Genomic DNA, 15923 nt, shown 5'->3' on the forward strand with positions numbered 1-15923 from the left:
TCGTATCATGTGTTGTCCGTCTGTCCTTGTCAGTCCATAATAAACTTCGATTTCTTCTGTTGAAGAGATGATCCTTAAACATTAGCAGAATTGTTAGAGCCATAACAGGACACAGATGTTATATTTTATCATGAACGAAAACGCATTTACAAAATCTTAAAAAAACTTTTCAGAACCCAGATGGTCTTGAAGGCTTAACCTTAATATTACGTGAAACAACAAAACGTGATTTGTTCCTGTCAGAAGTTTGGTTAAAATGTTTAAAAATATACATGTTTAAGAACAACGCTTTATGGTTAAGCTCTGTGAGTCGAAACCTATCAGATGATGTCTCACCATACTGTGGCATGACATATTTTGTAATTATTGAAACATTCACTCCATGCATGTGGTGTGACCTTCTCACTGAATCATATTTTTTTGTTAGAAGACAAAATCCAAAGAACACACAAATCAAAGATAGCAATGCCGTTTGGACCTAAAGAAGGAAACATTCTTCAAGCATAAGTATATTAGGCGACAAACAAGCTACCATAATCACAATACATCTGTTGTGTACGATTCCGACTGTATCATAAGCATGTGTTTATGAATCGCTGTCAGTGATGATACCAAGTCTCCAAGTGAGCGTATCCTCCCCGAGTGGTGGCACCTGTCACAAGCACATGCAAACGAAGGCAAGTCAATTCTTCATCTTAAAAAATATGGGAACATATGATACATGTCAGAACAGAGCATTGCATCGGATATCATCTTTGTCACTAATGCGTCAAATTAAGCTTTGTCCTCCACATGTCTACCAAGACACTTTTGGAAAGTTTAAAGAAGTTGCTGAGGCCTTGAATGTTGAAACCCTGATCAAACAACTTTTGAGCAAGTTTCGTATGACGCTTTTTGAAATCTTGTGAGAAAAGAATTTCACTAGCATATGCAAACTCAGGCAAACGTGCATGTTATTCATTATAAAACCTCTGTTTATTCAACATAAGTCAAAATAAAATGGACAAGCAGAATCAATACAGTTTAATCCACACAATTATGATTCTCAATATATCGCTACATACAGTTACAACAGAGCATATAGCGAAACGTCTCAGTAGACTATACAAACCTCTCATGTTTACATTCTCTTAGCATTACCCATTTCCCATCCTAATCACATCCACACACAATGCCTTAAGCACACACGCACACACATCCGCTGAACCTCACACATGCACATCCTCGCTACTTACATATTCGCACCTTCACACTGTAGAATCCTCGCACCTTGACCTATTATATTATTGCATCCTTAAACCTTAATACTTTTACAAATTCACATAGCATCCTAACACCAGATGCCATCACACCATCGCATTCTAAACTTATCATGCCTTTACACCCTCACGTATCCTAAGACATGGTACCTCACATCCTTTTATCCTCATACCTCTACAACCTCCAATAGCAACCTCAACCAGATAACATCACATCCTCATATCTTTACAACCTCACACCTGATCAATCCATCAATTCACCGAAAACGTACACACAACTATCAGTGCGAAAAGTTCACAAACGATTTCTGCAAATTAGTTCCATATTCTGAACAAAAGCGAAAATACTCGTGAGCATTTGCATAAGAAAAGTGCTCTGGCGTTTGTACTTTGTCTGTGTAGAGAAAATAACCTTATGATTGACAGGAATGGACAACTTAAGCATTTAATAGATGATCAATGTAACTGGTAATGCGAAATACGATGAGCATGATGTTGTTACGATTTAGATTGAAGTCTGAAATTTCATCATGTCATGTACAAGTGCCATTTACTCATCCATTTCTGAAGTGGCTTAAGTCTGTATTTCATCAGCCGTTGAGATAAAGAACAGGTACTTTCTGTCGAAAATAGCTGAAATATTCCGATCAAAATTTGAAAACTTTTTGCTGGTCAACGTATTACCGTGTGGTTTTGACAACAGAATAAAGAAATCGTCATGGGATTCTTGGTACAGGTATATGTTACGCGCTTATCATTTAGGGCAACGTATAGATTTCTCTGTCAGTAATTCCCCACAATTTACATTCATCATGTTTAGGTTTATTTAAATGAAACGTTGAAACAATCTTCAGTGACAATGTTAGTCGCTGGGTGAGCACCATTAGCGTAGCAGCTATCAGCTAGATGAGTTTAACGGGACTCGAAGATGGTTATCATTTCGGCCTGAAAATAGTCATCATTACCAGCCTTCAAGAACTTTCCTAAGCGAACCTGCCAATCATCACCTTAAACAAGTAAAGCCTATTCGGGTCCAAGCCATTTCGCTAACTGACCCAAATAGATATGAAGTATCGACCTGCCGAGTTATTAATTTCGTGCGTTACCTACACTGAATACAGCTTATATGTACAGTTCCATTGTGGACTCACAGATAAGTCATTCAGAGAGATAATTTACCACTTGGTCCCGACAGAGTTTGTAAATGATCTGAACGGATCGCTCTCGTGTGTCCTGGGGTCTTGTGGACTAACGACAAGGTATTATCTTCACTGACACTTCATTACCCTGGTAAGCAGTGCTCAGTTCAGTGTCCACAAGACTGATTATTGGTCGACAGGTCTTTAACAGAAAATTCATTTGCATCTGACGCAAATCGTTTTACAAGTAATTATCTCATCTCATCTTTTTGGATTTTTCAGATAAATGGTGTCAGCATATGATCGACTGTATGAGAAGGAAACAGACCTCCCACCTGAGTACATACGTCAATGTTATAGTCGTCAAGTCCGGCATTAGCAAGTAAAGGATGATTCTCTAATTTTCTGCCTCTACACATTGCAAATTGACTGTGATAATCACGTCGTTGTGTTCATCTAATACGTTGAATACCCATCGTCTTGTTCCGACCTACTGCATCAACAGGGATCCCGGTGGCACCTTGTGTATCAAGTTCAAACACAAGGTTCTACTTTCTACCAAGTATATTTGTTAGTTATATGGACACGTGGTAACACCCTGCAGAAGATCTGTAATTAATAAATAATCCGTTTTCATAATTAAACATTTATGACATGTATGGTGTATTGAGGAGTATAAATAGATGCGAGTAGGATTACAGGTGTACAAGCAAACAAGTTATCTAGCCGTGCGATTTGCAACACACGAGGATCTTTTGAAGGTTGGCGGAACTTTAACAGTCGTGGGTTACCTGTGTTAGGTTCAGCATGGATGTAATGAACGTAACCGTTGATTATCTGACTGGAAATATGACAGGTAATGACACGGATGATAATAAAACTACCTGCTGGAATGAATACTGCCTGAATGAAGAAGACTATCTAGACGCAATCAAAGAACATTTGTTCCCAAGAGCTTATGAATGGCCTATCATCATTGTGTTCATATTGACGTTCATATTGGGACTTGTTGGCAACTTCTTGGTGGTGTACGCAGTATGGAAGAATCACAGCATGAGGACGGTGACCAATGTGTTTATAGTGAATTTGGCTCTAGGGGACTTCATGGTCATTCTTGTGTGTTTACCTTCGACCTTGGTATCAGATGTGTTACAGACCTGGTTCCTCGGATCAACGATTTGTAAAATACTGATATTTTTACAGGTAAGTAATTTACACGAATAACGATGGTTATATCAATACTATTCATGTGAACCTTAGTTTCACCTAGGGTGCAAGTGTATAAAGTGGATATTATCAATTAATACAACCTTCTTGGTGACACAAGTTAGATCGGTTTGAACTAAAATTGCTACATCGTATGACCATTCGGGAAGATCACTTATAAGGGTGGACCTGGCAGATTTGGTCACCCTACGTCTCACTGCCATGCTTTCACTGTTAACCATTTCCAAATGCTTTATTATATACATGTAGGTTACCTGCTTATTGGCCGACGCCTTAACAGCAGCCTATCAACAGTCAGTAATTCATTACTAAACACGCAAATCGAACAACATGATACCATCTCCCGAAATAGCGAGTGAGTGAGTTGTGTTTGACGCCAATAATCGAGCAATATTACAGCGGGTGACCTCAAATGAGCTTCTCATATTCTTCTCATGTGACATTTCCAAACCGGACTTTAGCCATTAGACGAATCAAACGCCCCTTTTCCACAATAATGAACTCAAAATATGTCTACCATATCAACAAAGGACATGTCACAAGTTAAATAATATAGTTTGTCGATTTCTGCTAGGCCTACAGACATGAACAAATTAAACACATGGATATGAATCCTGTACTTATTTTCTGGTCAATATAATATTTTAGCTATTTTTCGTCAATTTGAAGTACCTTAAGCTTGTAATTCTTTTCCCTATTCATTCTGGCATTTCCATAAAACCCCTTGAAATTATTTTATAGTATTGACGCATACGGGCATCGATGGAAATTTCATTAAGCGATTATCCCCAAACAATAATAAAAAAATCTGAGTACAGTCACTATAATTGAATAGGATAATGGTTGGAATGTCACAAATCTTCTCGGGGGATCATAGCTTTAAGTTAACATCCATGAACGTGTCTGGACACGATGGTATAAAGGCACAAGGGTAAAAACTTTATCGATTTCTCAACTACACCGTTTCACAGAATTCAAATTGAATATCTTGATGATACATCTTGGTTTCTGGCTCTATGAGTGGATCGACAGCATTGGACACGCTCACATATATGCATACGACTAAATACTAACATCTGTCCTTAAATGAGAATTCTCTGCACGAGTGCGAAATTAAAATGGTAAAATACCATGGTTATTGGATTCAGTTCATAATACACAGCAGCTTCTACCAGGGGTGGGTTAGTAAAATTGAATGCCACGAAGTGCAGTATATATCTGTGAATTGATTTCCAGACGAAGTAACCGCTAAACGAATTTAAGTGGGCATGTTTTATGTAATAAATCGATGATTTATTTTTTTTTAAATATTTTTTTGAATATGTAACGTCATAATTTCTTATCAAAATGATGACTCCGTGCCATGTGCAAATGACAAGTTAAGATACAATCTGTGCCGGCTACAAGTATATGGATCAAGTGTTAGTCAATACGTGATAAATTGTCTACCAACCTGGAAACAGCCTTTACATTACACTGTCAGTCAACATGTTCGATGTTTGGAATGGGAACACGTTATTTCACTCAAAGTTGACATCTGGTACTTCAGCTACTATGGGCGGGATTGCAACAGCATTGACCCCGAGCAACATGCAGGATTAGTATCAATTAACGCAACTGCCCTTATCTCAGACTATGAATGTGAACTGTTTGATATATGGACTACACAATCGTGATGAATTGGGACATTTGAACATGCGGCAAGATGTCATGTACATTATACCGATCGGCTTAAACAGAAGGCAAAAGTGAAAAAAAAATTAGTATTTAAGCTCATCAAGTTTGTCGTAGGAATCGATAAAAACGGGATCGGACGGGTTCCCTGAGATGAGTTCTACTTGTAAGTGAGTGAGTGTGTTTGGTTTAACGCTGCATTTAGCAATATTTCAGCAATATCACGGCGGGGAACACCAGAAATGGGCTTCACAGACTGTACCCGTATCGAGAATCGAACCCGGGTCTTCGGCGTGACGAGCCAATGCTTTAACCACAAGGCTATCCGACCGCCTCTTCTACTTGTGTGAGTGGTTATATATGAGTATGACGTTGCTAGACTGTTTGTATCCAATCAGCCTCGATGGCATGCATCGGTACACTTGACCACTCCACATCCACACTCCAATCACGAGAAGCTTTGTCGGGATTTCGGGGCAGAAAAGTCTCCTCTTCTTCTATGATTATATTAAGAACCGTTGTATAGAGTCTGGTGGATACTCTATACGACCTGATCGACTGTGAATTTTCACACTCAGACGGTGTTGATCGTTGCTGATGCAGTCAGCCGCTGGTTTGCAAGGCCCAGATGAGATTTACATGAAATAATGAGTGGGTGAGTATGGTTTTACGCCGCTTTTAGCAATATTCCAGCAATATCACGGCGGGAGACACCAGAAATGGGTTTCACACATTGTACCATGTCGGGAATCGAACCCGGGTCTTCGGAGTGACGAGCCAACGCTTTAACCACTAGGCTACCCGACCGCCCTACATGAAATAATGCGTAAAGCAACCTTCCCCCATTGTGAATAGTTACTGTATGGTTGTTATGTTCCCACTGTTGTGTAACATTCAGTTAAAACAGTTATTCATCTCCTAGCTCAGAAACACAGATATGGCTATAGGGCAATAACAGAGTATTAATATCTTTTGCGATGTTCATCGCTGACAATGTTGACAGTGCTGTTTCTAACGACCTTTTTACTGTTCATTGGAACGTTCTTTATTTCCCAATAACTCACCATTCCCAACACAGGCCTGCAGTGAGCGTGCTCTTAAAACTCACCAAAAATGCTCCACCTCAATTACATTCGGAAATTGAGTTTTACACTGAAGATTTCAATTCTATGTTATTTGAACATTACTTTTCCCACTTAAAGATTCGCAAAAATAGTTTTTTCAGTAGCTTAACAATGTCTCTAGTCATAAGTTTAAAACGAAATGAAATAGAAAGGCTGCAAGTTGTTTAAGTACGATTTCTCAAAGATGTGCTGTGTATTGCGACATAGTATTTGGCCTTCTCAATCATTAGCCACAACCTGAGTTGAGTCTTCCGCCACACCAACATTCCTCTGAAGAGAACATCTTGGGGCCTCTATCCACACGAGATGTGGTTCTTTCGCTCTCCACCATATCTCAACTAATTATTGATGTTTGCTCTTCAGTTTCTCATCATGACTGAAGCAAATACATTCTTCACTAAGTAAATTACTTCAGAGGGGAGGGATCGCTTTCAAATGGGATGCACGTTTTGAGCATACAAGAATCGTTACCTTTAGCACATTACAAGTTCCAACTGAATCCTGTCATGTGTAATGACTTCAACAGACAAGTGCATTGTTGCTCGGATAGGCCGTGGACGTGAAGTGTTAATTGTAGTAACTTATATAGCACAAGACTACACAATATGATGCTCAAAGCGCGTGGCAAGAATACCCCGGTCAATGGATCAGTGTGCATTCAATTTCCATTCTCAGCACCCCAGGGAGTAGACTAACCCAAGCCTCCCTTTCGACACCAGGAGGGTTTGCATTCTCATCCTACGTGTTGACAAAATTGTCTGAGAAAGGCCCGAATAATCACCCTAGCATTAGTCAGCAATGAATGTTACAGGTATCATTCTCACATTTTGAGGATGTGGGCATGTATGTTCGCCGCTGTAAGTACTATTCAAGTACTATTACTGTTGGGGACACGGAAAAGAGTTTTCACGGGTCCTCCGTAAATCGAAGGAATGCTTTAAACAGCCAACGTTCCCAACACTCGGCACTAAGAATAAAATTGTTGAAATGTTTGTGGAATAACATTAACCAGATGGCGGTATTGGAATGAGATTATTATCAAAACAGCCTTACAGTGGTTGAAAACGTCGTAAACCAAGGACATGATGACGAGTGAGCATTCGAGGAGGGTTCGGAAAGGGCTCATTACACATGTCTAATTTCATAATGGAGCATTATTTAAGTGTATGACTGTATGTTGAATGAAATACACCAGATGCCCTTATCTGGTGATTATAGCACTACCTATAACGATAGCTCAAAAAAGGAGCAGCTATGCAGCATAGAAGCATCTGTTTTTCTGTATATTCCGTAAGTACCCCACGGATGGCTTTAATTGGTTGTTAATGGGTGGATTTTATTTAACGCCCCAGTCAGCAATATTCCATCTACGTCGCGGCAGCCTGTTATTAATGGGGGAAAACGATGACTGAAAGACTGAACACCGACAAATTCTATCAGAGTAGGGTGGAACGAAATCAGCCCTGTCAGAACCGATCACCCGATGTCAATGTTAGTTGCCTCTTACGACAAGCCTGAGGTACAATGACCTAATTTCTTACCCAAATCAAAGATAATAGAAGATTTATTGTAATACAACGGGTACTAAGGTCTAACACTGACACTTGTTTGTTGATAAGAAGCATCAATATTTATTGAACCCATGCAAGCAAGCATAACGATACAGCGTGTGGTCAGTTTTCTCAGTTCCCTTAACAGAGTGAGTGTGAGTGAATTGGATTTAACGCCGCTTTTTACAGTATTCCAGTCATATTACGGCGTGTCAGCTTAATGTGGGAGGAAAGCCTTAAGTGATGCAGGTCTCAGACGTTTACCACTTCCGTGAAACCCACGAGCACGGGTATGGGGCTGACAAACCTAGAAACATAATCGGGGCGAACCGGGATTCGAACCCACAATCATAGGTTTCTGGCGTGCCCAATGGACGCAACTCTGCACAGCGAATCGCGGCGCCTTAGACGACTGGGCCACCCGTGCCCCCTCCCTTATCAGAAGTAGACTTTAATGTTTATCAAACACCTGGTGTCATCACTATTTGATAGTGATGCATAAACACATGCTTGCGATAAACAGATGTAGTCGGAACCGTACAATGAATAAAATAAAAGCTACAAAACCCTTTCTATAATACTTAGAAATCGCTGCTAAATGCAGTGTCCATTGTACGATTCCGGTTGTGTCATGAGCATGTATCTATGAATCACAATCAAATAGTGATGAGGACCATGGTCTAGTGGTAGAGCGTACGCCCAGAAAGCGAAAGGTCCGGGGTTCGATTCCCGTTCGCGTCATATCAAAAGACGTTAAAAGATGGTTCTTGTTGTTACCAGGGCCGGTCGGGTAGCCTAGTGGTTAAAGCGTTGGCTCGTCACGTCGAAGATCCGGGTTCGATTCCTCACTCACTCACTCTTGTTGTTACCATGTCTGGCGCTCGGCATTAAGAGGCTAAAATAAGGACTGGTCGGCTCGTAGATAGTATACTGTGTCTGAGTGGGGTATTCATGTTAAACTACGGCATGATATCTCAATGGGCTAGCACTATTATCACCTGGTATTATCACCTCAAATAGTGATAATACCAGGTGTTCGCGGTAATACCCTGCCCCACCGGTAGCCTGCCCTATCAGTAAACAATCACGGCACTTTAATGTATTTCAATGGGTTCTTTTCAATACCCTGATGACCGCCTCCGTGGTCTAGAGGTAGAGCGTCCGCCCGGAGAGCGGAAGGTCCGGGGCTCGATCCCCGGCCGCGTCATACGAAAAGACGTTAAAAGATGGTACTTGTTGTTACCCTGTCTGGCGCTCGGCATTAAGGGGTTAAAACAAGGACTGGGCGGCTCGAAGTCAGTATACTGTGTCTGAGTGGGGTATTCATGTTAAACTGCTGCATGGTGAGCTAGCACTATAAATCGGCATCAGTCCGGACGAGTACAAGCAGCCACATGCACGTCGCTATTTAAGTGCAATAATCTTGGACGCGACGTTAACCTCCATTTCACCTCACCTCACCAACATCCTGATTGAGATTTAAGATTTTACACTGTTTTCGTTCTTTGAATATGCGCTCATCTCTACAGATTTAATGAAATGCACGTTTAAGCACATTCATGGCTCTACATCGGTAATGTACATGTATGTGATTGTACCTTAGTCAGTTAAATACTTAAGATTTCAAATCATGTGTTCTCCACAAGCGACATTAATATCTCTTCAGTGGATCAAACGTTTCAGAACGGGGTTATCAGTAACTCTGCAAGAGATAAGGACGAACTCAAGGTATATGCTGCTGATTTTTTTCAGACCCGTAATGCGTAACACGTGCTCAATTACACACTGCCTGACTAAGAGTAAATTGCTGAATGAGGTCGTGACTACCTTTAACTAAATGCATGTTTGCTCAGCTGAATGTCAAATTGGTTTCTTTATACACGTACGAAGAATAACATTTGATAATTATGCAATGGCATCAGAGAGATAACCTTGTTTGGATGCATGAAACCTTAATAATATCTAGAACTAGTCATTAATCGGAAGATGATTAAATTAAATATATTTATCAGATTGTCATGAAGTTGGTTAATGAATACTTTAGTATATACAAAACTGCTGATGATATGTATTTACAATAACAGTGATGACAGTAAATGCTTATTAAAAGGCATCTAGTATCAATTGCTTACCAATGCTAACGTCTGAGTGCACATTGAGTGTCCGTAGGCGTACGTGTTTCTGTAAATACTATTTTAGGAGCGAAAACGTAAACTAGACATGGATTTCCGTTACTGTAAAATTGTTTACGTCAATTTGATATTTATATAAGTAGAGGAGTGTAGATATGTTTATAAGTATACCATTAGCCTTGTCCACTTACATGTATATGGTAAGAAAAGGTTATAACACTTAAATAAACATCATTTCCTGTGTCTCGAATCTCAGGTTACCTCAATATCCCTCTGTCCATAAAAGGTGTCATGTATTCATCCCTCTGTCCATCCACTGCGCAATTTATGTCTTTTGCTATTATTTTATTTCAGATTCAGTTTAAACAAAACACAAATCATATCGAGTGGGTTACGTGACGCCATGATGTGTGCTCTACAAGTGTTCAATCCTCGGTCTTGTATAAAAAAATTGTTTAAATCAAAATCAGCAGCAACTGCGCTTCGGGGAAACGTCCGATATCTTCATATTTGTTTCGCAATATTTTATCATGGGCAGAGAGCAAACATTGGTCTCGGAGTCACTCAGACAATAGAAAAATCTATAGAATCGCGTGGGACATGTCCTGGAAGATAATAAAAGCATTCCTCATATTCCCAAAGATACCATGAATCTCGATTGTCCAGACGTGGTTTTAATAGTTTGGACCTTTTGCGAAAAAAATCTTTTTTTGCGCCAGACATTTTGAAAACATTTTGAAATTTAATCCCGGTTATTAATTAGTTTGACCAAATTGATCCTAGGTTCAAAATTATCGTTTAAAGCAACATCGTACTCTCCTGTTCATACTACAAGACTTATATCGTAAAAATAAGATTACTATATTTGTTCAGGTTTGATATACGAGACGCAGTGAATTTTGTTCTTGTTGTTTCAAGTTGTTTTCTAAATGCCCGTGCCTAAAAGGTTAATACCGTTTCTAGCAAAAACAGCTCAAGCAAGGCATATAATTCCGTCAATGTTTACCTACGACTACACAAAAGCACGTCAAATTACCGAATAAACAATTCTTGTGTATTACTGCGGTGTGTACAAATAAAGAAAACTCTAGATAATATTATGAAGCTGAGTGCCTATCAAAAAATAGAAGCTGACATCCAAACAATGTGTGTTTGTCCCTAATATAATTTCAGGCATATACAGCAGAGCAATCTGGAAAGGCATGCTAGAAATCACAGTCTTTCATCCAAAACATTGGGAACATCATCCGTCTTGCATGAAAAGTACGAACTAATACGCAAATATGGTAAAACCATCACTCTATTTGACGGAGATCGGTCACTCTGGCCATAATTAACATGTGTAGCTATACCTTTAGCGTTTCTAGACAGGATAGTTCCCCCATTCCTAAACATCCTGTCCTCATACTTCAGTGGCGGTTGCGATGATGTACTGCTTCAGTGGCGCGACAGGACAAACGATTTGGGAAGTACAAAGGTTCATGTTCGTCCAGAATTGTTGATGCATTGTATGATTACCCGTCAGAAACAGCCCAAGTGAGATGTGTTCATTCTTTGCATGATTCATTAACGCTGAAATGGACATATCACGTGCACTCATTGATCAGGTCTATTTCATAATTGGATAGGTTTGTGTTAAGAGATAGTTCACGATGTGATGCGTTTCTTGTAAATTTCGATTGCATTTCTGTTTTTGCTTTTAAATCTTCTGCAATCATTACAAAAGATAACTTCAATTATCATAAAGTGTAGTTCGAAAACTTTCAACAAACTTCACAAAGCGAGCTGGACTAGCTGTAACGTTTCTATTAATGGATACTTATCTTTTTTTTGTACGTTTATCACTTTGTCAATGTATATAGCTACTTCCAAAAACAAAAAACTTAGGCACCAGTCATTCTGTCGGGACATTCATGCCAAACACGTACACTTCATTCTAATAGAGGTGGCACGGGTGGCCCAGTCGTCTAAGGCGCCGCAATTCGATATGCAGAATTGACTCCGTTGGACACGTGAGAAACCTATGATTGTGAGTTCGAATCCCGGTTGGCCCCGATTATGTGTCTTGGTATGGCAGCACTGTACCCACTTCGTACTTTCCTCCTACATTAGGCTGACACGCCTGATACAACTTGAATACTATTCAACTCACTCAGTCACACACTCACTCATTGCCTCAAATAGACGCAGTGAAAGTATGACTACTCCGCATATCTATTCTATGACAGACCCGTGAAGATTCCGGGGTAGACTAGGTCTTCAGCCACCCATGCTTGTCGTAAAAGGCGACTAACGGTATCGGGTGGTCAGGCTCGCTGACTTGGTTGATGCATGTCATCGATCCCAATTGCGTGGATCGATGCTCATGATATTAATCACTGGATTGTCTGGTCCAGATTCGATTATCTACAGACCGCTGTCATATAGCTGGAATATTGCTGAGTGCAGCGTTAAACAACAAACCAACCAACCAACAACTATTCTATGACAAAAAGGCAAATGAAAGTGACTGTCGGGGACGAACGTTATTCATTGGAGGACATTAACCAAATAAGAGAGGCTAATTGCTTGTCCCCGCCGTGCATCTGGTTGGCTAACATTGACTATAAACACAAAGCAAATTGGTACGTAAAGACAACCCAGACCAATTTTTGAGACGACCCGAGTCGACTTTCACTCCTTTCTACGCCATGACTTTTACGAAAATTACTTGCACTATTTAACAAGTGATGATTACGAAACGTGAGTAATGTAAGTTTCCTGAATAATCATGTCATGACGTATTTACACCAAAACGGCGTGACGGAATAATTTGAATAGACATTTAAACTCCTTAATGAATTCATTGTGTACACCATGACAATTCCGATCTCGTATGGGAGCCAATTACATTGATGATGGTTATGATATTGGTGTGGAGATGCGAACCCGGGTTGTTCGTCTATTACAAGACACAAAGTGTTGTGATCGTTGTATTTGGCATTCAATTAATATATGATAAAATTACCTAAATTGTGTCCCTTTTGAAGACATTCCCTCGGTTTCAAACCAAAATTAATTTCTCGGTCGACTCTGGCGTTAGGCTGAAAGGAAACTTTCCAGGAATGTTTACTTGGATTAGGATATATCGGCGACATTGAGATGCCAAAACCTGTCTTGATAACAGTGAATTAATGTACCTTCCATTTGAGTCTCATTAACAAGTACGCTTCTCGATATGGCTAATTAGTAAGTTTGAAGGATGATGGTCCCAGCAAACGAAGATGCATACTTGCATTACACAATGCATTCTTGCATTACACAATGCATCAAGCGTGTCGCTGTGCAAGATGTCGCCATGGTATATTATACTTGAATCGACTATGTGTTTTAGCAACACATTTGTATAGACGGGTATATTGATCAACCATGTTTACAACATAAAAATACCCATATATCTTTCTCATTGGAATTTTATGCAAACACAACCGACACAATTCTGCCAAATTGAAACATTGTTATTTCGCGTACAGCTGATAAGCACATCCGGGTGATTTCTTTACTAGCCCCTTAGTTGCAGTCACCAAGAAACATCCGTTTAAAGAGTGATTTAAAAGGGTGCTTCGGTTACCTGCGACAGGCGGTGAACACAACAGATAACGACTTTTCAAGATGGCGTCGTTTGGTCGTCTGCGCTTGGTAACCACCAGCTCCATGGGTTTCTAGGCATGTTCTACCACGTGCTGCGTATAATTGGTGGAAGTTATTTTAAACAAAGTTTGCTGAGCAATTAGCCCCATATGCTTCTAGTGGGCGGCGTCCGTTTTAATTTCAAGGAGAATGGTTTTCTCTGATAAAGGAAAGCTGTAGTACTTAAATAAACGCGGTGCTTCTGTGATTAAGCTGTGATGCGTTGCGGAATTACTGTTGCAAGTAATTCATCTTTTTATTACAGTCGGATAACGTAAAGTTCTTTTTTTTTCGTGAAAAATACCCAAACATAATTATAGTTTCAAACCTTTTCATTGTCTAACGGGTAATGAAAGTTGTGGCCAATTGAGACATTTATGATTACTTCACTTCATATGTCGAAGTATTTGGAAACATACATACGATGTGGTCATGTTCTTGGTGTTAAACAAATATACGCAGAGATTGTGCACATCAACTCAATATGAACTCTAAACCTAATGATAAGAAGCTAACTAGTATATCAATGTACTCTTTTTCAGCCAGACTCTCGAAAAAATAAAATTCCAATGTACGAAGCCCTGTACTACTTAAGGGGATTGGGTGATAGTCTGGGATTATTTAAGAAAGAAAACAATTTGTTAGGAAAAGTACTCTACCGTCACGTTTAGCAAATAAGAAGCTGACATGGTGGATGTCCTGAAAATAGTTCCCGACTGATCATGATATTTTATATCCCAGTGTAGCCAAGACAGCCGGCCTAGGTAGTTGAAGTAGTCCCAGACAAGAGTCCTTGGTACATGTAGATGGTGCGCTTGCTGTCGGAGTAAAACAAAATATATGCTCATGATGTTAACTTAATGACATCATGTGTACATGTGCCATAGAATGTGGGAATGAGATAAACTCTGCCCTTAATACTATAACTACAAGGTACAGACCAACGTAATTAAGAGTATATTTGGAGAGGCATAAATGGAATATCTTGTCCGGAGAGTCCTTCAAGAAATGTCTTATTTGCATCAGATATACTATACATGTGTAATGTCTTTATGCAAACGATGGCGCGGGTCTAGACGACTAAATATTCTTAGCTACCACCAATCTGTCCAGAGTGCTGGTCTGCATAAAATTCACATATGAGCAGATCAAAGACAAATTAAGTATCAAATAATTAGTCTGCTGAAGAAATATTCTTGCCGTTTCAATCATGGTAAAATTAAGAAGGCGGCAGTCTAATAAGCATGCCCCATTCGCTGGCTACATTTGCTGTGAGTTCGAGGACTGTTTTGTCTCGAATAAATTGCACTTTATTTCCATTTTTATAGCCTCGTGGGTCATATGTGGCCGTGCCGGGGCGAGTCATTCATCTTTCTTCGTCGTTCGCATTTTCATTTTCGCAGACAGCATTGTTTCATCAAAGTCATGAAATTGGTGAAACTATTACTCTATACTTGTAATGAAAGAAATAAAACTTTGTAAACTGATTGCAATACTTTAACAAAAGGGATGTTTGGTTCCCATGACAACCATATTAGCAACTGTTGTATTCAGCCATTGGCCCTTCACTTACCCATATACGACCGCCTCCGTGGTCTTGTGGTAGAGCGTCCGCCCGGAGAGCGGAAGGTCCAGGGTTCGATCCCGGGCCGCGTCATGCAAAAAGACGTTAAAAGATTGTACTTGTTGTTACCCTGTCTGGCGCTCGGCATTAAGGGGCTAAAACAAGGACTGGTCGGCTCGGAGTCAGTATACTGTGTCTGAGTGGGGTATTCATGTTAAACTGCGGCATGGTTTCTCAGTGAGCTAGCACTATAAATCGGCATCAGTCCGGACTAGTACAAGCAGCCACACACACACATACACGTGCATGCACGTCGCTATATAAGTGCAATAATCTTAAACCCAATTTCACCTCACCTCACCTTACCCATATACCATTTTGGAATGTAACCACAGTACATATTTTCAACATATAAATGACACCTTTTCTAATCAAACCGATGAACTAGTTGAGTTAAAGAGTCCACAGTTGTATGTTTAGATATAAAGAACATATTCCGTACACGCAAAATAGCTTTTGAAGAACCACGAATTACAACTGAAATTTGGTGATAGTTGACTGGTATGAGCTGAAGTCATTATATAC

General features: G+C 39.8%; 1 protein-coding gene across 2 annotated transcripts in view; it reads left to right on the top strand.

Annotated features, from left to right (window-relative positions):
• The window catches only part of LOC124111593 (orexin receptor type 2-like), a 74999-nt gene that overhangs the window by 24424 nt on the left and 34652 nt on the right, over positions 1-15923 (top strand). For both annotated transcript variants that reach the window (XM_046471344.2, XM_046471345.2), the window contains exon 2: positions 2681-3601. In XM_046471344.2, coding sequence (XP_046327300.1) covers positions 3206-3601 — 396 coding nt within the window. In that variant the 5' untranslated portion in view covers positions 2681-3205. The remainder of the gene's footprint in view (positions 1-2680; positions 3602-15923) is intronic.

This window comes from Haliotis rufescens, unplaced genomic scaffold (assembly GCF_023055435.1).
Source record: "Haliotis rufescens isolate VD_foot unplaced genomic scaffold, xgHalRufe1.0.p SCAF_2, whole genome shotgun sequence".
Lineage (NCBI taxonomy): Eukaryota > Metazoa > Mollusca > Gastropoda > Lepetellida > Haliotidae > Haliotis > Haliotis rufescens.